The following is a 21,122-nucleotide window of genomic DNA, read 5'->3' on the forward strand; positions in this document are numbered from 1 at the left end:
TACCCTTTTACTCTACGGGTAACAGGTATAAAAAACGGACTACTATGTATTATAGCTGCCATAGGAAGGATCGGAAAATTAATGTCATATTTCGTTTTTAAACGAAAAACCAGTATTTCTCTCTTCCAAATGTGGACGGTCAAACGTGGTTTGCGTTCCGCCCAAACCATTTATTAGGTTTATATTACGTCCATATCAATCAAACAAATTTAAGGCTACTGAGATATTTTTTTATCAAATATGTTTTATTTTTCTTTTGTGAATGCTCTCCGCATTTAACGTGATTGCTTAGAATTGTCCATAGATTACGTTCCCCTCTACGATTTATCACAATTTTGGGGTTCATACAAATCGACCCACCCCACTGTACATATATTGCTCCCATAGGAAAGACCTGCAAGGGTATATAAACTTCGGCTGGCCGAAGTTTGCTTCCTTTCTGGTTTTGTTCCTGTAACGAGTCAAATTAAAATGTAACGTGAACCCATGCATTACTGGCAAGAAATATTTGGCGCGCCGAATAAAACCCTCTCTGAAATTCAAATTTTTACTTCAATTTTTTCATTTATTTTTCCGTTTTTTCTCTTGGGTGATTTTTTATTTTTTTTTAACGTTAGTAAAATATTCAACAATTACAATTGAAACTAATAGTTAAGCAGAAAAAAAATGAAAGTTGATTTTTTTTATACAAAAAATTAATGTGTCTTGTTTGTTTTTATTATCTTTCATTTAAATTTAGGTGCAGTGTAGGTGTAGTTTAAGTTTCTGTCAGAAACAAGCTACATTATGTACACATCCTGTTTCGTAGAGTGTAGGTGTTTAGGGGTGTCCGTGTTTTTTTTTATAATTTACATAAATACAATAAATAAATATGTTATATAATATATGTAGGCATAAAAACAAAATAAGCAATAAAAAATATGCAGCAAGTCTAAGAGGGTTTGTTGAGGTGATGGAAAAGCGCTAGACTTAAACTACAAAATCAAACAAACAAAAACTGTTTTTTGTTCAGTAACCCTCATGTTTAACTCATTTGTTTTTAAGACTAGTTTTGGTTGCTTTTCCCAAGCCTAACAAAAAAACACAAAAATGTTTATAAATTTGAAACGAACTTCGTAAGGTCTTTTGTGCCCTTGGGAATATCCCTTTTTTACATGGGCTGGATGGTTTTGTTGGTGTCTTGGCTAAAGTATAACAATTTTTTTTGGTGTTGTTGCTGCTCTGATCGCTTTTTACATTTACTACTAGCATTTATCATAAGTACGTTTTCACAATGCACAATTCAGCTTTACTTTTTGCCCCTTCCATTCAATTTGTTGCTCATTTATCAACTAATTAATATTATTTTTTTTTAGTTTTTAAAACCCCATTTCTTTCAGCTAGTGTGATTTTTGTGGTGCGATTGCGTTTCGTTTCATTTTAATCGTCTTAGTTAAGGTATTTGTTGCAGTTGGTTTTTTTTCTATGAAAAATATTGCACATGACGAATTTCAAATATTTATTTAGTTTTCTTTTCATACGTTTCATTTTGTTTGTTTATTTTTTTACACACAACCACAGAACACTATCCTTCGGCAAACCAATGTAGAGTGAGAAAGAGAGAGATAGAGCGACAGGCGAAAGAGAGACAGGGAAAGTGAGCTGATGCATGTTTTTAATTTAAGTTTGATAGAGAACACTTCAAAAGAGAGAAATATTAAAATATTGTATCGTTGCTGCCGCTGGTTGCTATGTTTATCCCTACAAAGGAATATCCTGACACTATTTAGTATTAGTATCTCCTACACTTATCCCGGGGCTTTGGTTTGCCGAAAGTTGTTATTGCACAGATTTATTGTTTTTCGTAGGAGTTTTATTATTGTTATTTTACTTGTTAAGTTAAGCCATCGAAGTTCGTTTTTTATATGTACATTGATTCTCGTTTTGTATGCACTTATATTCCGCTTAATCCCTTTTTTCTTTTGGTTTCTGCTTTAAGTAAGGAGTTAGTTCTGTTTGCCTTTAAGTTGAGTTAAATTAAGTAAATTTGTTTGTATGCAATTCTACGAAGCGTTTCTAAGAGTTCGTTTGTTGGTTATTCCGTTTCCTCTTTGCTCTCATCCCGCTGCCATGGTCATCTTGGTTTCCATCCCGATCTGAGGAGTGCGCCGGGACATCAGGAACCCCATCGTCAACACTGCACCTTACGGTTGCCGTAGAGCACGGATTGGGTTTTACGCACGCTCGTAGAAAAGAATATAGGCACTGGATGAAACAAGATGGTTTTCGGACAAGGCATCGCTGACGCTGCGGAATCAAATAAATAACTCAGTTAATAGTTTTTAAAAGGAATATTTAAGTTAATTATGTTCATTTAAGTTTAGGAATTAATTTCCTTCGAAAATCGTTTAATAGCGGGTTAAAAATGGGGGAGTGTAGGGTAAGGTGATGAACTCGTTAAATCTCATATGTGACGTCACGTCAAAAATTTCAAGTAATTGTAGTCGATTTCCCGTATTGTGCCGACAATGTATTTACAATAATATTATTAAGCATTCGCGTATTTTGTTCGTTCGATAATTTTAAATGAAAAGGTGCACCACAAATTTAAAAACTTCAATTTAAATCAGTTATCATGTTGTTCTGCAGAACGCAGTCATTTATTTTGAAAAAAGTGACATGCAAAAAAACGAATCGTTCGTAATTTAACCTAAACTCCCCCACTAAAAAGTCGGATTTAAGACTAGTAATAAGAACCAAAAATTGTCGCTAATTGACGCTTAAAAATGTCCGACTAGATACTCTTGTAATACTTTTGGTGCCAATTATTTCATCCTTGGAAAATCCAATTGTTTAAAAATTGATATGTTGTTTCCCAAAGAAATCGCGACTAGAATTTCTTAGAAAACGACCACTTTGTATTTTTTTCATTAAAAAAATTTCAGCTAAACCAAATATAATTACTTTTTTATACCAATATCTTGCTTAAAAAAATTCTTTCTCTAATTTTTGTCTGGACGTGCAGACGTTACATTTTCAGAATTTTGAATCATTTGCAGATATTACTTACATATTATCATTAAACTCGTGCCACTTGCGGGATACGGGATGCTTGCAGAGGGCCACATAATGACCGCCAGCCGTTGAGCCTGTTGAATTAATACTAATAAGTATACTTAAATACAAAGATGTGTTGGCAACTCACCCATATGATTGGATATCGCATAGAGCGTGTAATGCACATTCGAGTTGGAGTTGGCGCCATAGGAGCCCATGTTCAGCTCGCTGTCCGATATGGGGAACTCAACAATGTTTGACAGTTTGCTCCAGCGCGTCTCCGAAAAGCGCTTTAGGTCTGAAATTTAATGTTTTAGTAGTTTAGATCTTTTTTTTAAAGAGATAGCAGTACTTTATCATAGTGCTAGAAGTTATTTTGAAATACTAAAATTGGTATTTTCTTATGATAAATTAATCGTGTTTAAATATGTATTCACTTTTTTAACGAAATTTTGAAAATACTCTGCTTTTGCGAGGGGGGTATAAAAACAAACCTAGAGAACATTTCTTAGTACCTCGACTGACTAATACCCGTTTCTCTATTAACTATGTCGATATTATTGACAAATGAAGAGCATTTTAAATCAGGGTCTGATATGCAAGCTCCATAGACCAGTAGTATTGAAAGCAGGAAAGGACGTTTATACACTCTTGCAGGTAAACCATATCAAATAATTAATACCATATTACTACCTGAAAGGCTATAAAAACTGGGCTCGGAAGTAGCTTCCTTCCTTGATTTAAAAATCAATAAAAATTCTAAAATATTACAAAAAAGATAATATGTAAAAGAACCGAAGCTATAGGAGCTACATGATATTATTTAATTACTATCTGCAATAGAAAGAAGACTTTGTAGAAAGACTCATCCCGAAAGCTTCAAAAATGATAAATAGTTTGCGTAGAAACGGACAGAAGGACATAGCTAGATCGACTCGTCTAGTGATGCTGATTAAATCATCTATATTTTATAGCGTCTCCTTCACTCCGACTTAAATCATAATTCTCTTTGTAAGGATATACAAATGATATGCTTGACATCTAAATATATATATAATGCTATAGTACAATTTATTTGACTCTCGGGCTAGAGTCCTGAGGACTTGGGGAGATACCGTAATAACTATGGTGTTAGTCGGAGCATAGAATTTTTTTAATATTGATCCAAAATTAAAAGCATGTTAAATTGACCGCTTCCAATTTGAATCAATATAGTCGAAAAGTCGTTATAATTTTTATAAAAATAAAAGGTTAAACATTAATCATTTCAAAATACACTAAAAAAGGATTACTTTTCAAAATGCGGCCATTTTAACCCTTTTAAAAATTGGTACACTTTGGGGCTCTCAACATTTTATCTATTTTCAAAATCATTTTTAATTTTTGAGCTAGGTTGTTTTAATGGGTTGTGGGAGGAACGCCGTGGACCCACGTTTCTTTTAAATTTATAAATAACACTAGGGGCCTTATTATTTTCAACAAACCAAATCCGCACTTCCAGCACAAATGCAGCACCGAAAAGCTGGGGTTTCCATATGAATTGATTAATGCAAAAAAAAAAAAAAATCAGAAATTTTTTTATTTGCCCTTAGTGCGTACGAACGTACGTTCGCGACCCCTGGAAATGCCCATATGTAGCTTGTGGTCTTTTACTCTATGTTAGCTTTATAATGTAATGGGTACGGAACTTACGTATAACCAGGTATTTTGGGAAACGCTGGATGGTGAAGCTCTTGGTGCATTTTCGCCGCGTCTTACACTTGGCGCACGTGGGCATCTCGTCGCCGTCGAGGACCTCCTCGCGGATGAAGAGGTCAAGGCAAGCCTCCAGCTTGCAGCGCGAAGAAGACGGCAGCGGCACGCTCAGATCCCAGAAGGGATCGAAAGTGACGCTGGTGTTCCCGCAGGTGGTGCACTTTAGCGTGCTTTTGAGCTGACCAACAAAGAGGTCGCGTACCAGCGAATTCTCGTGCCGCGAATACCACTCCCAGGTCAGGTCCGCTTTCTTATTGTCACTGCGGTAGGTCACAAATTTATCGCATAAGTAGATATGTCAATAAATCAAGACCCACCTGAGATTATCGTCAATGCTGAGGGTCTCACCCTTGACCCCCGTGTTCAGGGCCGAGTGTAGCGAGTCGAGGAAAAAACGGAGGAACTCCTGCGCGTCCTGTTGGTTGTAGTCGCTGTACATGCGGTGCTTGGTGGAGAAGGCCCGCTTCAGTTCCATAGGCGTCACAGTGTGCACATTCGACGTCCACATCTCCTGGATAAGTTTGGCAAATTCTGCAATCACCAATAAGGTTTTAAAATATACCAATGCGCAAGACAATAAAACTCACCGTGGAGTATCTGCTGATCCTTGGTGGAGGTCGAGCGGGACCCATGGTGCGACCGCAAGAAGCGTGTTAGCTCTTGGGTGTGGCTCAGGCACTGAATAACAGAGTTCATGAAACAAGTGTTCCCGATGTTTCGCAAACCGCACAGACCTGTGGAAAGAAAATTTCAAGAAAGGGGATTCGGATTAATTTCAACCAACAAGATTGATGGCACAGCCGAGGTCTCTACTCCCCAATTGGGATGCGTGGGCTTGCATTCGCTGACGGAAGGATCTATCATCCTCGCCCGATCCTCAGCCTTTAAATAACCCTTCTACAACGTTCTTACTCTCCGTTCTAATATTTTTCCAAAGTTTTTGTTTTAAATTTCAGCTTTTACTAAGAATTTCAGTAGACTTTTAGAGAAATGGGAATTAGAACAAGCGGTTACACATATTAAGCTACTTGTTTTGAGTTTTTTTTATTGACAAAGCAAAATCAGGATCGGGACCTGCATATTATTATTATTAATCATATTTTTGAACAAAATATCAATCAGTAAGGATATTTAGTCAACCTATTTATTTTTATAATTTAAAATTTGGATTTTTTCGGGCCGTTAGTCAATAAATGAATTTGGAAATGGGTATATGCTAGTCGAGGTACTCGACTATGGAGCTCTCCCTTACTTAAAGTAAAAATGTATCGGTAATAACCCAGGAAAATAAAACTTGTAAATTTTCACAATGCAGAACTATTCTTAGTAAACCCACCTTCGGACTTCTCATCACGCGACGACGAGGCGCTCTTGTAACCATCATCCGAATTGTGCTTTAGTGATGACGAGTTGAGGGCGGAGGAGTTGCTTACGCTATTGCGGCTAGTGCCGCTGTCCCGATCCCAGTAGCGACTCGACGTGGGTGTCATGGGAGGCAGCACGCTCCGGGCACTGCTGCTACTTCCAATGCCGCTCCTTGCCGCCGTCTGCACAACAGAGAAAATTTTACAAGTGAGTATCATTTAATACTTATTTAGGTTCCCGAACCCAAATAACAACATAGCGATTCATTTCCAGTGATGGGGGTCTTTAAAGTACTTCGTCGATACGATTTTTTATGCATACTATTTTATATATAGGTAAATTGTTATTTAATATTTAAAATACGTGAACTCTGTTTGAATACTAAGGACCACTTTCTCGTCCTCATAATGTCGAAACTAGTGAGCCTTGAAAGGAAAATAAACGTATCTCTGCTACTTTAGATTTAAGTTTTTTTTTTCACACTTTACATCTTTTTATTATAAAAGTATAATTTATTTTTTTTTAAACGGAACTATCCCATCACTGATAGCCTCGGTAGCTGTCTGTCGGTTCGGGCAATAGATTAATCGTTAGTATTTAGGAAAAGTTACGTTAGTCAATCAAAGCAACTAGCAATTGAACAATTAGATATTAAAGAAGAAACCATAATAAGTCGAAGTTAGTACGGGTGTATTGTGTTTCATAATGCGGATGAAAAGTGAGAATAGACAGCGATAATAGACCAGCATGCAAAAGGATAACAAAAACAAAACTGCGACTGAGTCACATCAATAGCGAAATTAAAATAGAGATAGACGAAAACAAAGAAATATATGTAGTATGATAAATCCAATATTAAAATGGAATAAATATACATTCTAGCTACAATTTCAGTTGCTTGCTCTTGCCAAGTACAGGAATTTCATGTATCATAATAGTATAATAGACGAAAATGTAATGGAGTCAAAAAAGAAAACTAAACTGAACTAATCGGTGACCTGACCAAGGACCGACTTACACTATCGCTGGCGGAGCTTGGGGCTGTGGCTGTGGAGACGGAAGACGTGGCTGGTGTTGATGTTACTGTTGTACCGACAACATTAGGTGTTGGCGGTGTCGTTTCATCGTTGTTTACCTTGGTGCTTATAGCTAAACTTTCGCATTCGTTTGCTTGCCGGCTGCTGTGAGCTCCTCTCACCGTTACCTTGTTAATGGGCGAAACCGCCGTGGCGACTCCTCCACCTTTACCAATTGGACCACCCAATCCTGATGACGCCGGTACGGGAGTGCTAACATTATTCATCGTGCCTGTAGTCCGATAGGCTGCTCTGGTCAGAGAACTACTATAGCCAGCAGCCACTCGGATGTTGTCCAGGTCGCTGCTATAGCGCTGTTGCAGATTGCCGCTACTCCCGCCTGCTTGCGATGGGTGGTTGTTTCGACCAGTCCCGGCTCCGACTCCTAAACATGTGCCTGTAACACTGCCTGATCCCATACCAGCTCCTGAGCTTGGAGTTTGCCTCTTCTGTCCACTGAGATTGTTGAACTTCTCTATGGAGGCCTTGATACTCAAAGAATCTATGCCATATCGCCTAGCATTGCTGCTGTTCCTGCTCTCCGAGTTCACCTCGCCATTGGTTTGCTTATAGAGAGCACCACTAAACTTCTCATAGCTAGCTGCGAAATTTGAGTGGGCCGATGCTATAATGGTAGACTTGGGCCGCGGATAGCGATGGCTGACTGACTTCGAACAGACAGGTTGCTGATGTTGCTCCTGCTGCTGCACTTGAGTTTGCTGGTGTCGCAGCTGCAGAGGCGGTGTGATGGGCTTGAAGTAACATATGCTCGCCTTGGTAGTCGATCCCCCGCCTTCTGGACCACTAGTTGCCGGCGGATCATCGCTGTCTATGTAGCTAATGTCATCGTGTTGCTCTTGCTGACGTTGCATGTTGTTATTGCCGCCGTTGTTAAGGTTGCTGCTGTTGTTATTATTATTAGTGTTGTGGCCATACATCATAGCTGATCCAGCGGTTGATTGGTTGTTATTAAGCGGTTTCAGCTTGCCGTAGCTCCTGGTAGACGTGGAAGCTGATGTTGCAGTCGTGGAGCGGGCACTGTACTTGAGAACACCGTTGCTGGTGTTGTTGTTGGTGGTGCTGGTGCCGATGGTGGTTGGTTGCTGATTGCCATTGAACATGGACGTGCGTCGCATATCAACCAGCGTTGGTGCTCGGCTACCGTTGTGGTTATTGTTCCTTGAATCCTCACCTGCTCGACTCCGCCTGTGGGATTGCGAATTGGTTTTTACCTTGCTAGCTGTCACCTGAGCATGAGCCAACTCGCATTCGGCCTTCAAGAATGTGGGATCCTTGTAGCTGGATACTAAGAAATAACGCTGATTGGCAGCCCGCACTGGATTGGATTGACTGCTCGGCGTGGAGCGGATCTGTGTTGGTACACCGCCGCCTCTGCCGTATTTGGCTGCCGCCAGGGCGGCGTGGGTCTTGCCAACAGCCACTGAAGTTTCAGGAACTGTCGAGTGTTTCCCGAGCACTGGATTTTTCAGACGAGTGGCAAGACTACCAGTTCCCCGTCCCGATAATGAAGATGTTGCTCCTGTTGATCCGCCTGTTGATGACACTTCTGTTGCACTCGCTCCTAATGTTGCTACTACTGATGATGTTGTTCCCGTTGCTGTCTGCAATTTTGATGCCTGTGGAATCTTGTGGAATCCTCTAGTCTTCTTAATGTCTAACATCATTCGACGGGATGGTCACCGCACTCCTTTTCTCTCTTCTGCAGTTGCTCTTCTTTTGGTTGCGGATTTCTAGCGTTTATTTTTGTTGCCTGCCTACGGTTGAGTAGATACGAGATTTTGTGTTGTGTTTGTTTGTTTCCTCGCCGCCTGCCAGGAATAAACTACTCTCGACTAACCGGATAATCCTGTCGTGTCCGCACTATATTCTAAGCAAATGTTTTTTTGATGATATTATGATGGTTTTTTTCAGGGGGTTTGATTTTAGTTAGGAGTATTGTTAATTAGCCTGGAGTTTAGTTTGACTTGGTTTTTTAAGTTTAATTTAAGTTAGAAGGCTCGCAATCTGCAAGAGTTTAGCTAAAAATACATAGAAATGTAAAGTTGGTTAAATGATCAGCTTTTGCTAGGTTGACTGGCGAACAAACAGATGGTGGAATTGGAATAAAATTAGGTAAAGAGGTCAATGGTTTATGCAAGGGTGGGGGTTAATGGTTTCTTATTTTTTCGCAAACGCCATTTAATTGTTTGGGTTATGGAACATGCAATTAGTTTGTTTTTCGTTTTCGGGGCAGCTTTTCTAGTTTCCTTTTAACTTCTGGCCAAAGCTTTTACCTTGCTGCTGTCGTTTAGCTTAAATGTGGCCGAGGTGCTAACATCGGCATTGTCCGCATTATCCTGCACTACACTTGCATCATCAGTAGTGTCCTGATTTCGATCATGTATGGCATTTCTTTTTGGTGAAGTCGATAGCAGTGATACACCATTTAGTTTGGCTTCCAGCTCGCCATTTGATTCACCTGTTTTATAGCCATTTGTAGGTGGAGGTGGAGGTGGTGGTGGTGGTGTTGGTGTAGAAGCTGCTGTTGATTCTACTGGCGTGGTCGTAGAAGTCTCCGCCTGGTTGCGTCGTGTGCGGTTGCTGCGGAGTGTAAAGGTGGCCGAGGGCACATCGCCACTGCTGCTGCTGCTGTTTATCGAGTACTTCCCGGAAATCGATCTTCCCGAGGATCCCGAGGAGTCCCATCCTGCATCGCCGCTATTGCTGTAGATGAGACTGTAGCGACTGCTACTACTTCGTGGCCTCTCCAGGGTCACCGTGCATGTGGGCGTCGTCTCCTTTTTGCTGCCATTCTCCAGATCCGCCTCAGAATGCCCCGACCTGGAACGTGACAGTTCACAGTTGGGTTTATAGTTGGCCGGACTATACTTTTCGTATATGTCCAATCCGGAGGTGGCCACCAAACGGGCCAGCGATGGGGATGAGGATGAACTGGTTGGCCGCTTGTTGCTATCGCCATGGGTGTCTCTACTGCAACTGCTGTATTGGCCACCACTTCCTCCGCTGATTGGTGGCTTCTTTGCGGAATCTTGGCCACGCCGCAGACCGTAATCCTCCTTTTTGACCGATCCGGTCAAGCTAACACCATTGGTTGTACTCTTGGAAGCCGACTTGCGCGGTAACTTTATTTTCGATTTTCAATATTTTGAAGAGTGTTTTTTGGCGAAACATTTACAGGTGTCAATGAATTTGTGGTGGTGGTGTTTGTTTTTTTGAGTTGGAGTAACGGAAGGCGGTGAAGTTGAACGATAACGGTAAACGGCAACGATAAATCATGTTTTATGTTTTCAGTGTCAAAAAGTTTATTACAAAAACAAAATGTAAAGAAAAGAAACATCAATGATATGGTCAATGACTGAATTGAACACAAATGGAAAGGAAATTACATATACGAAATAATATTCACCGAGATGTCGGATCAGTGGCCTAATAATCAGATTTATCGCACAAAACAAATTCGATTTATGGTTTAAAACCTATTTTGATACCCGTTACTCGTGGAGTAGAAGGGTATATTAGATACGTCGGAACGTGTGTAACAGATAGAAGAAAGCGTTTCCGACCCTATAAATGAAACTATTATATTCGCTAGACGAGTCGAACTACCCATGTCCGTCTGTTTATCCGTCCATATGAACGCTTAGATCTAGGAAACTATAAAAGGTAGAAAGTTAAGATTAGCATGCAGATTCTAGAGCTTCTTGCGCAACAAGTTCATTCAACAGGGTGACACGCCTACTCTTAGGCCCACAAACGGCCATAACGCTAAAACCTGTCTAGTGCCAACATTTTTCGATATTCGGTAGAAGTGTAAATTCTGATTTTCACTACCGATCTAGCAAATAAAGAGTGCAATTTCGGAAACAACCAATTGGCTGCATGCTTATCTCCGTCTCCTTCGCACTCCTCTTGGCTGAGTAATGGGTAACTAATAGTCGAGGTCGTCGACTATAGCGTTCTTTTTGTTAATTTTATAGCCGACAAGAAAACGGTCCCAAAGAGGAGATTGCCGTCCAGCGAGAAAAATTACCAGATTTGTTATGATTTTTTAAAGTTTTTAATGCTGCGACTACAAAGCTTAATAGATTAAATGGATGCTTATTTAATTTAAGTGGTCTTAACGTATTTTTAATATAACTGTGTTACAAAACACTTTAAAAACGGTGTTTATTTATAAAACAACATACCTTCTTAATAGTACGGTTTTACCAAGAAGGGAAGCTAACTTCCGCAAGAGAGAACGCTGTAGTCGATACCATCGACTATCAGATACTCGTTACTCTGCTAAGTGTACTAGGAGCTTTCAGGGATTGCGAAGGAAATATATAAGTAGAAAAGCGTCTGTGCCCAAGATTGCACATTTTACTTGCTAACTTTTTAATGAATGGCCCATATTGAACAATTTGGCAAGAAGTTGGACATTGATAATCAAAACAAACTGTCATTTAAATTATTCAAAAATGTGGGTGCCAGACGGGTTTTAGCGTTATGGGCGTTAGTGTGGGCGTGGATCCCTGATGAAACAAACTTGCGCTGCGCATGAGCTCAGGAGTCCTCATTTCAAAGCTAGCCTTTATAGTTTCCGAGATCTCAGCGTTCAGACAGGCGGACATGGCTAACTCGACTCGGCTTGTGATCTTGATCAAGAATTTATATTCTTAATAGGGTCGGAAACGCTTCCTTCTACCTGTTACATACTTTCCGATGAATCTAGGACACCCTTTTACACTACGAGTAACGGATATAATAATTCTCTATATGGTATGGGTCCAAATTTGGCAACACTTAAACAATAATATTTCTTAGTGTCTTATAACTTTAATAAGTCGTTCGTGTAGAAACGGACAGACAGGCATGGCAAGCTCGACTTGTCTAGTGATGCTGATCAAGACTACCTATACTTTACAGGGTCGGAAACTTCTTCTTCAATGCGATGTAACTTCCTGACTGAAATCGCTGTAGCTTTTGCAAGGGTTTATGAATCATGAAAGGCTGTAAAAATTTCAATTTGTAAATAGCGCTCTTGAAACTCTGTTGAGACATTGTAAAGGCCCGAAAATTAGCGGTTTATGCTTAAAATACAAATTTCCAATTAAACCCCTATTTAAAGGTTATCGAAAACCAATATTAATAGGAGAAAAATGGTCAATAACGTCACAGTCAAACTATGACGTATTTGCTATTCTAACACTGCTGCTGAGCTGATAAGAGAACGAAAAGTTTATCTTTCTTGTCAGTTGCTGAATGTCAAACAGATGTATTAATAGAATTTTTCAAAAATTGTTTTGTTAATATTTTTTATGATTTTTACAATGACTATTACTTATAACTGCAAGTGTACACACAAAAAAGTAAATTTACTTGTAAAACCAAAAATCTTAATATCATTCCCTTTTTAAGTAATCCCCTCCCGACAAAATAGACTTATGCCAACGTTCTTTCTATTCTACTCTTTTCTATTTTCAATCCAGTATAGCCATCAGCGCCTTCTTCGATTTTTCTTTATCTCCTCAATCGACTCGAAACGCATAACGATCACATAATATTCCTTAATAACAGTTTGGTCGGGAGGAAGGAATTCATAGTGCACACCACGAAAAAATAAATTCACCTTACTTTTTGCCCATTGATCTATTTATCCGATTGACTTCGTTTCTTTTGTATTTATTTCTCTGAAACATCTTCTTACAAAAATTTTAATTTCTTCAGAACTAAAACAAATTAAGATTAAAAATTGTAAGGCTTGCCCCCACACTATTTTAAAGTTGGAGCCAATTTTATACCCATTGCTAGTAGGGTAAAAGGGTACATTATATTCGTCGGAAAGTATTTAACAGGTAGATGGAATCGTTTCCGACCCCATAAATTTTTTTTTTCCTTAACCTTACCCAAAAAAATAGTAACACATACAGAGTGTACTAAACACCCACCAACTCTCACCGATTAGATAGAGACAGCTGTAGCCCCATTGCATTAACCTTGTTGCTAGTTTCAAGGAGGACATGGGCTGACACAATTGTTGGTGTCGCGGCATTTTGTTGTTTTATTTTATATTTTCTTTTTTATTGGATCTGAGCCAACAAGTGGTTTGCAGGGATGTGACTGTGAACGTGATTGTAAACTGTGCTTGGGCATTGACGCCGTTGGCAATTTTCGCAATGGCGTAGCTGAACAAGTGTAGCCCTGTAACGGAATTAGTTTTGCAGCAGGTCCTAAGAGGTCGGTCGAGAGCTTTATCTCTAAGCCTACGACTCTGTTGAAATGTCCTAACTTTTCTGAGATAGTAAATAACTACTAATTATACCAGACTGTAACAGTTATCACTTTACCAAAGCAGAATGGAAGCTAAGTTTCGTAAGCCAAAGATGATATACCCTTGCAGCCTAAACCATATCATATATATAAAATCATACGTAGAGGAGTGTAGGGTAAGTTGACGAACTCTTCAAAACTCATATATGTCACGTAAAAAATTCCAAGTAACTTTAGTCGATTTGTCTTATCGTGCCGACAATGTATTTACAATAATATTATTAAGAATTCGAGAAATTCGTTCGTGGAACAAATTTGACTTAAAGGGTGGAGCAAAAATTAAAAAACCCTTTCAATTTATGTGTTTCATCAGGGCCGTAGCAAAGATTTGTGGAAAATCAAGTCAGATAAATATATATAAGTGTTAATAAGATCTTTAGAAGCAATTCTTGAGGCTTGGTGTTTTTTCGTTTGCGCCTTATGAAAGTGACACCATCATATTTCATACAGTACCTTGTAGGGTATCGAGGTAAACATTTTTTAGCGTGTGATTTATTTTTTTTCGCTATTTTTTTTCATTTTATCGTTATTTTTTCCTTTCTACAACTAAAAAAAAAACAAATTTTTGATGTTAATTTTTGTGAAATGGATATTGAACAACTTGATTTGTTTAATTTAAACCCAGAACTGTAGTAGACATTTTTAAGTGTACAGTTTAATTTGTATTCCATTATTGTACATTTTCAACTTTTCTAAGAAAAAAAAATATTAATATGTGCATTGAGTTTTATTAAGTATTTATCAGTTCGTAAACTTACCATACAACTTTTAAAAGTGAAAAAAATATTGGTGGGCGCCAAGAGCTCAATAGATGTCAGCAACTTTCTGCTCTTAAACTTTTCAAAAATTTTGATTTTTGGAAGAGTGACATTCAAAAAACGAATCGTTTGTATAACCGTAGTTTGAAAGATTGTGTATAAATATGCCGATAGTTCCTATGACAGATATATGATATTAACGTCCGATTTTAATAAACAAAAATGGGATGTTCTGAAATCTTAAAACAATGCTTTACACCAGAGTATAAAACATTATGATCGAAAACGATGAAAGTAAATTTTTTTATTTTTATACCCGTTACATGTAGAACAAAAGTAAGTAGTAGAGTAAATTGAAAATACTTGCATTGATTAATACCTATCTAAACGCTATAAATCTTGCCAGTTTTGTATTATAAATTGTTATTTTTTATTTTGAAAGTTATGAATTGAAACAGGCTTTGTCATGGTCAGTAGTACCGCCACCGTCCGCTAGGTGCGTGTGCCGCGCTAATAGAAATCGAAAAAAAACCTTTGCTTTCATATTAAAGAAATATTCGGCAAAATATTCGACCTTAAGAACTCGCAGTTGTTTTTTTTTTTTTTTAGCAATTCTTGTTCTATGTGAACCCTCGGTATAATATAGAAACAGTTGGAATTTTAGTTAACAATAAATGTTGTGCTCCAAGTATTCAACACAAACAGAATTTGGCGAATCGGAAGTATATATTCGGCAGATTTGTATAAAAATATATAGATAGTTTCTATGCTGTACCTAGTAAAAGAGAATATAATCAAAAATAACAAAGCTCTTTTTTCCATATAACATTCTTATAAACTTTCCTACACTAGTCGTCGTAAGTATTTTGACGAAACAAAATTTAAATATACTCATAATTTGAACTTACTTCATGTACATTTTGGCATCAATGGAAAGGTCATTTAAATTTCGTTTGAATTATACTAGACTTTGCTTAACCCATTTAGAACTTATTGAAAATGACGAATCATCCTGGGATCCCCTCTCAGGCACTGAGGAGTGGCGGGGGCAACCCCCAAACCCGTGCGGCAACACAAAGAGCCTGCTACAGGCTCATGTGGGTGGCTTACCGTAACCACCAGCGCGTAACCTAACCTAACCTATGTATTACTTCCAAAAGAAATATAACTTTCGGGAAAGTTTCATTGCAATAGCTATACAAATGAGAGACGGACAGACTGCCGGACGGACGGACATAATAATAATATAACATATAAGGTCGGAAATGTCTCCTGCACTGCGTTAAAAACTTCTGGCTGAAATTATTATACGCTGAGAAAGGGTATAAAAAATGTGGGCAAAGCTGCCATAGGAACTATGGGATTTATAATATACATATTTTGTAATTTACATATGATTTTAATTGGTATATTATTTTAGAAGTATGGGTATATAAACTTTGCCATTTTTTTTGGTTTCTGAATTTAAAGGTTAAATTACTTCCATTAATACGATTTATCAAAAAAAAAATCATGGGAACCAAAACATGCATTTTATATTTAATATTAAATTCATAAAATGTTGTTTGGTTTTATTTAAAATCCAGTCAGTTAGTCAAAATAAAGGAAAAGTACACAAAGGCATAAGGCAAAAGGTGTAACAGTTTTTGCCCATTTAATATATTGAATTCAATATATTTTCTAAGCATAATCAAATTTGATATTCGTAAAGGACCTAAAATTTAAATGTACAAAAAAAATGTTTACATTTGAAACGTATACTTTCTAAACATTTTAAGATGTTATCGTTAAAGAGCAACTATTTTACCAGAATTCGATATCGCCGGTATAAAACGTCGCTTCGTCCCGCGCTTTATTTATGTGGGTGTGCATGGGTGAGTGGGTGTATTGTGTTTTGTTGTTGCAATAACAAAGTACAACACAAACAAAACAAAATAATCAGCAAAACAAAAATTTAATATTCTAAATGCATCAAAAAAATATGGTAAATAACACTATAATAGTCAAAATAATAAGCGTGATTTAAACGGTGGGGTCACGGGCAGGAAAATGATCACTACAAAAAGGAGCGTGAGGTTCATGAGCCATGATCCATGAGTGAGTGGAGTCTGCTGTGGAGTTTTATTCTTGGGATCAAATGCATATAACCGAAAGCAGATTACCAACTAATGAAATATTAGAGCTGGTAAATCACAGCGCAGATGCACGCATTACTATGTAAATGCCAATAAAAGCTCTTACAATGGGTAAGATCCTAAGGTTTAGTGAAATCGAGTGGTTGATATATATCCAGTATTTTATCGTCTCAAAAGTATGCCTTCTGTATTCTAAATTACATGTCAGAGAACTAAAACAAAATTGGATTACTGTATCGGATTATAATAAAGGGGTCCCAAATTGCAATTTTGGAATTACAAAAAATTTAACTTTTTCTTGCTTTTGTAACTTCGAATTAAATTTTTGTTTGCTGTTGTAAACAGAAAAATACAAGTTTCGACGAAATATGGATCTTTGTAGCTGTTTTGGCCCACTTGGGAGATGTTGACCGCTATACTATTTAAATTTTCATATAATACACGATTTATAAAAGACACAATGTAGCGAACATTTTCTGTACATGGACGATGAAAACCTTTGAATTATACGCGACTTCACCAAATATGCAGATAATGATTTCAGGGATAGGGTAGTAGGGTAGAGTTATACCAAGGGCCCAGCACAAGGATACTTAATACAAAAGTATTGAGATATGTATAACCGAGAAATCAGCCATCAAACTTAAGAGTAATAGACCATAATTCGGGATGGGTGTATCTCAAATTGGTACATTTTATAAGGTAGATAAGGTGAAACTCACTCCGTATCGGCTATACGTAGGTGAATCATAGCTGGAGCCGCTCAGATAAGAGGAGGTTGTGCGGTAGGCGGACGAGCTAGTACCGGAACCGCCGCTCAGATACGACGAGGTGGACCCAACGCTGCTCCGTTGCAGGCTGGAGCGAGGCGCATACGACGAGCTGGAGGAGGCGCTGTTTGCTGAGTACGTCGAGTACGAACTGGGATAGTAGCTGCTGCCGTAGCCGGACGACGAGTTTGAACCGCCAGACGAGGTTGGCAGCCACTTGGACAGGCTGCTACCGCGTTCGTAGCTGCTCGAGTAGCGGGAATAACCGTTCGTGGTGGCGCCTCCGCTGGGCCGATCCACCGCACCACTGCCAGTGGTGGTGCTGGTGGAGCTGCTGATGTGATGGCTGCCGCTGGTACTGCTGTCGCCAGAGGTGCCGGCTGACGATGTGCCGTAGAGACTGCCGCTGCCCGCCGCTGATGTTGACGATCTTCGCGGCGCAATTACACGCATATTAGTGGCAGCAGGGGCAGTGGTCTAACTCCGGGTTCAGGTTGAAGTCGAGAGTGTCCTTAACTTGTTCTGGTTGCAGCACGTGGTATTGCTGAGCGGGTGATTCCGGTTGGTCTTGCTTCCGTTTCTGCTTTTCGTCGGCTTTACATGTACATAAAAGTATTTAAGTCCATTAATGTTAAATTTAATCTTCGAAAGGCAAATAGAAGTACCCACCTGCACCCCGTTATTTACATTATCATTGAATAATTTTCCTAGCATTAGCTTAAACTTAATTGATGCTTATGTGCTACATCTAAGACCCGTTATTGTTGCTTCTAAGGTTGCGGACAAAACTGAAAAGAAAAGCAGTTGGGGGCACAATACAATTTTGTATGATTAATACGAAAATGATATATTGAGGGTTTATAAAAATAAGTACATTTTCAAGATATGCAGTTTGCATTTTTTTCGAAGTTAAGTTCCTATAAAGCTCAATTCATACAACTTTTCAATCGAAACTGTTTCTTTTCATTTAAACTCAAAAGTCTACATTCAACGACCTAACATGAATTGTGATTTTCTTAAATTAATCATTCAGCAAATATCACAGCTGACGGACTATAGGTGTAATGGCACTAACACACCTAGCCTATAGCGCCACCTATCTTGTTCTTCTATAGCGCCACTTGGCCTCTAACGCCCCTAGCGGCTTGGCGGCGTATTGGTGAAAACAGTTAATTTGCTGCATGCGGTGTGAAATCTGGATTGAATTCCAAAATATGAATTATTATTTGGTTATAACTTTTCAATGAGTTGCCCGATTTCAATAATTTTTGGCATGTAGATAGGTATTGATAATAAAAACAAACATTGGTTTTAATTTTTACAAAATATTTGAAAATGTGGGCGCTGGACGTGTTTTAGTGTTATAGTCGTTTGTGGGAGCTAGAGTGGGTGTGGCACCCTGCTGAAACAAACTTGCGCTACGCAAGCTTGCGAATCTACATTCCAAATTTCTAGCTTTAATAGTTTTCGAGATCACAGCGTTCATACGGACGGACAGACGGGCATGGTTAGATCGACTCGGCTAGTGATCCTGATCAAAAATATATGTACTTAATGAGGTAGGAAGCGCTTCCTTCTACCTGTTACATACTTTCTGGCGAATCTTGTATACCCTTTAACTCTACGAGCATAAAGTAAATAAAATAATTAACAAATCTTGTGAAACAATTTCAACTTCTAATTTGAATTAAATGAAATAAAAACGATACATATGAATGTTAAGTAAACCACCATTTTTTAACAATTATTTATACAGGGAAAAGAGAAGCCTTAAAAGCGCAAGTTTATCTAAAATGTTACCGGATGCCAAGGATAATGGAAAGCTTTATAAGAGGAACGCGACACGATTGAATATTCACCAGCGCAACGCACACACAATGATTAATTAATCCTTGAAAACACTGAGAGAAATTGTAGCAGCTTGTTGGTTTTATGTTGCAACTCGAGCTTTCTCAACCTTTATTTTTGCCCTGATAATAGTAAACAGTTAAGCGGAAAGAGAAAAACAGACCAGCTGCTGCGTGACTTGTTTACAATTGCAAAATAAGAATAAATAGAAAAAACACTTTTCAAGTTTGTCATAACAACAAGAACAGTGGTGGGGTTGGGGAGGTAACTGGTTGGCCTTATGCGGTAACACTTAAAACGAAGTTAAGTGTGCGTATGTACATATGTGTGAGTGTGCCGCCAGGCAGTCTACGTTCCCCCACGAGAGAGCCGTAGCTATTCTTTTAACTTTTATAAAGTGGCCACACTTTCATGAATCGATCTTTCGTTCATAAAATACTACCAACCACACTTCAGCCCATTCACACACACGCACTTAACAAAAATAAATACAATTCCTCAAGTTCACACAATCACAGTCACACACTGCTGCAGCTGAACTAAACTTGTCCACGGTTACCACGTTTTAGGCACTTTCTTTGGATAAAAAATTCGTACATCCTCTGCACGTCGAAATAATTATGATAAAACCAACAGCAATATACAAAAACGAAACGAAATGAAATTCTATTTATAAAAGGCGCACACACACAAGCGCGCGCATGTTTGGCAGTGAAATGTGAGAGGAAGAGGGGGAGAATCAGGAGTAGTAGTAAAACAGCGAATACCATGCGGGCAAGCAAGATAGCACTATTGGCGACACATTCACACACACAGCAGTAAGCGTACGAATTACGCAAAGTGAAATATCGTTCTCAAAATGGAAAGTGGAAAAGTGAGGATGGTTTTGCGAATTTTTCAACCATCCGCTTAGTCCAAAAAAAATGGAAATAGGAGCGAGCGAGATAAGTGGAACGGGTGAAAACATTGGATAGCAAGATGGACATCACCAGGCGAACGAGGTCGCGCGGCCAATATACCCGTGTCTTAATCGCTCGACAACACTGATGCCAGACAAGCACCAGCCTCGATTCACACAGCAAAGTGTTTATTTTCGGCTGAGTTTTAGCAATTTTTAGCACAGCACAGAACTCACTCTTTAATCGGATATTTTTTATTTTGGCAAGTGTGACCGCATGCTTTTGCGTTAGAGAAACCACAACCGATGTTTATTTAATACCTATCGATACAATCGATAAGTGTGTAGAGCGCACGGAAAAAACATCGTTTACACTATAGTTGAATAATGGGGTTAATCTTTTTTTAAAATAGTTTTTGCACTACTAGATATGAACGACGGTGAAGTCCTGCTGGAGTCTTGTGAAATTTTAAGTTATTTGTTGGCGGTCATCCATGGTTCTCTTCCAATCAAATTAAAAAGTTGCGGGGCTTGCCATAAAAATAAATTACTATTTGACTTGCTATAATAAACATATTGGTTTTTTATTCGTTGTCAAAATAATGTACATTATATAAACAGCGACTTCTTAAAAGTTTACCATGGATGGTCAGCTAAACTGTTAAGAAATCACTGTCAATCGAGGATTTTTTTTGCTGGTGTAGGGCGTGGTTGCTATAAAAACACAATATATCAGTTTTCTCGAATTGTTTATAATCTTTATTATTTTGACAACGAATAAAAAGCCAATAATAGAAAATCTACTTTATTTTTATAGCAACATTTAAAATTTGATTGCAAGAGAACCGAGGCTGGCCGCCAAGCAATTTCATAATTGCGCCCACAACTGTGTAGCCTACAGTTTTAGTGCTAGAATAAAAATGTTAGCTGAAATCGATTGAATAAGGACTATTTTGGATGCGCCTTCAAAAGATTTTTTCTTTAGATAAATAAGGAACGTTTTGGTGCCAGTCATGCCAAAAAGGGTATAAACTCAGGGTTGGTCATTTCCTTAAAAAAGCATAGCAATATTTAATTTCAAGATGAGATCAATTGCTGAGTTCCAAGCCGAAAGGCTCCACCAACAACAATTTCCTTATATTGCATTG

The 21,122-nt window shown here is 38.5% G+C and overlaps 1 protein-coding gene across 6 annotated transcripts; it reads right to left on the bottom strand.

Moving 5' to 3' along the window:
• Positions 1-600: 600 nt before the first annotated feature.
• LOC119558074 (ubiquitin carboxyl-terminal hydrolase Usp2) lies at positions 601-20,273 on the bottom strand. Of its 6 annotated transcripts, none has more exons than XM_037871250.1 (11): positions 20,212-20,273; positions 17,898-18,016; positions 17,181-17,822; positions 9,527-10,375; positions 6,128-6,338; positions 5,379-5,525; positions 5,109-5,322; positions 4,729-5,051; positions 3,185-3,334; positions 3,050-3,128; positions 601-2,286 (listed from the first exon to the last, which is right to left on the bottom strand). In XM_037871250.1, the coding sequence occupies exons 3-11, from the start codon at positions 17,679-17,681 to the stop codon at positions 2,214-2,216; spliced, it is 2,547 nt and encodes an 848-aa protein (XP_037727178.1). In that variant the 5' UTR covers positions 17,682-17,822; positions 17,898-18,016; positions 20,212-20,273; the 3' UTR covers positions 601-2,213. The 6 variants fall into 6 exon arrangements, with proteins under 6 accessions (XP_037727178.1, XP_037727179.1, XP_037727181.1 ...); XM_037871251.1 differs by having other exon boundaries at positions 20,096-20,222; XM_037871253.1 differs by lacking the exon at positions 9,527-10,375 and having other exon boundaries at positions 20,212-20,259.
• Positions 20,274-21,122: the final 849 nt, after the last annotated feature.

Source organism: Drosophila subpulchrella, chromosome X, assembly GCF_014743375.2.
Source record: "Drosophila subpulchrella strain 33 F10 #4 breed RU33 chromosome X, RU_Dsub_v1.1 Primary Assembly, whole genome shotgun sequence".
Taxonomy (NCBI): domain Eukaryota; kingdom Metazoa; phylum Arthropoda; class Insecta; order Diptera; family Drosophilidae; genus Drosophila; species Drosophila subpulchrella.

What these genes read in the sequence shown, in the direction of transcription:
- LOC119558074 (XM_037871248.1), bottom strand. Translation starts at nt 8,917, where the DNA reads ATGATGTTAGACATTAAGAAGACTAGAGGATTCCACAAGATTCCACAG. An exon ending in AGCATTGACGATAATCTCAG is followed by an intron (nt 5,052 to 5,108) that starts GTGGGTCTTGAT and finishes GACCTACCGCAG; the next exon opens with TGACAATAAGAAAGCGGACC. An exon ending in CACGAGTTTAATGATAATAT is followed by an intron (nt 2,287 to 3,049) that starts GTAAGTAATATC and finishes TTGATTCCGCAG; the next exon opens with CGTCAGCGATGCCTTGTCCG.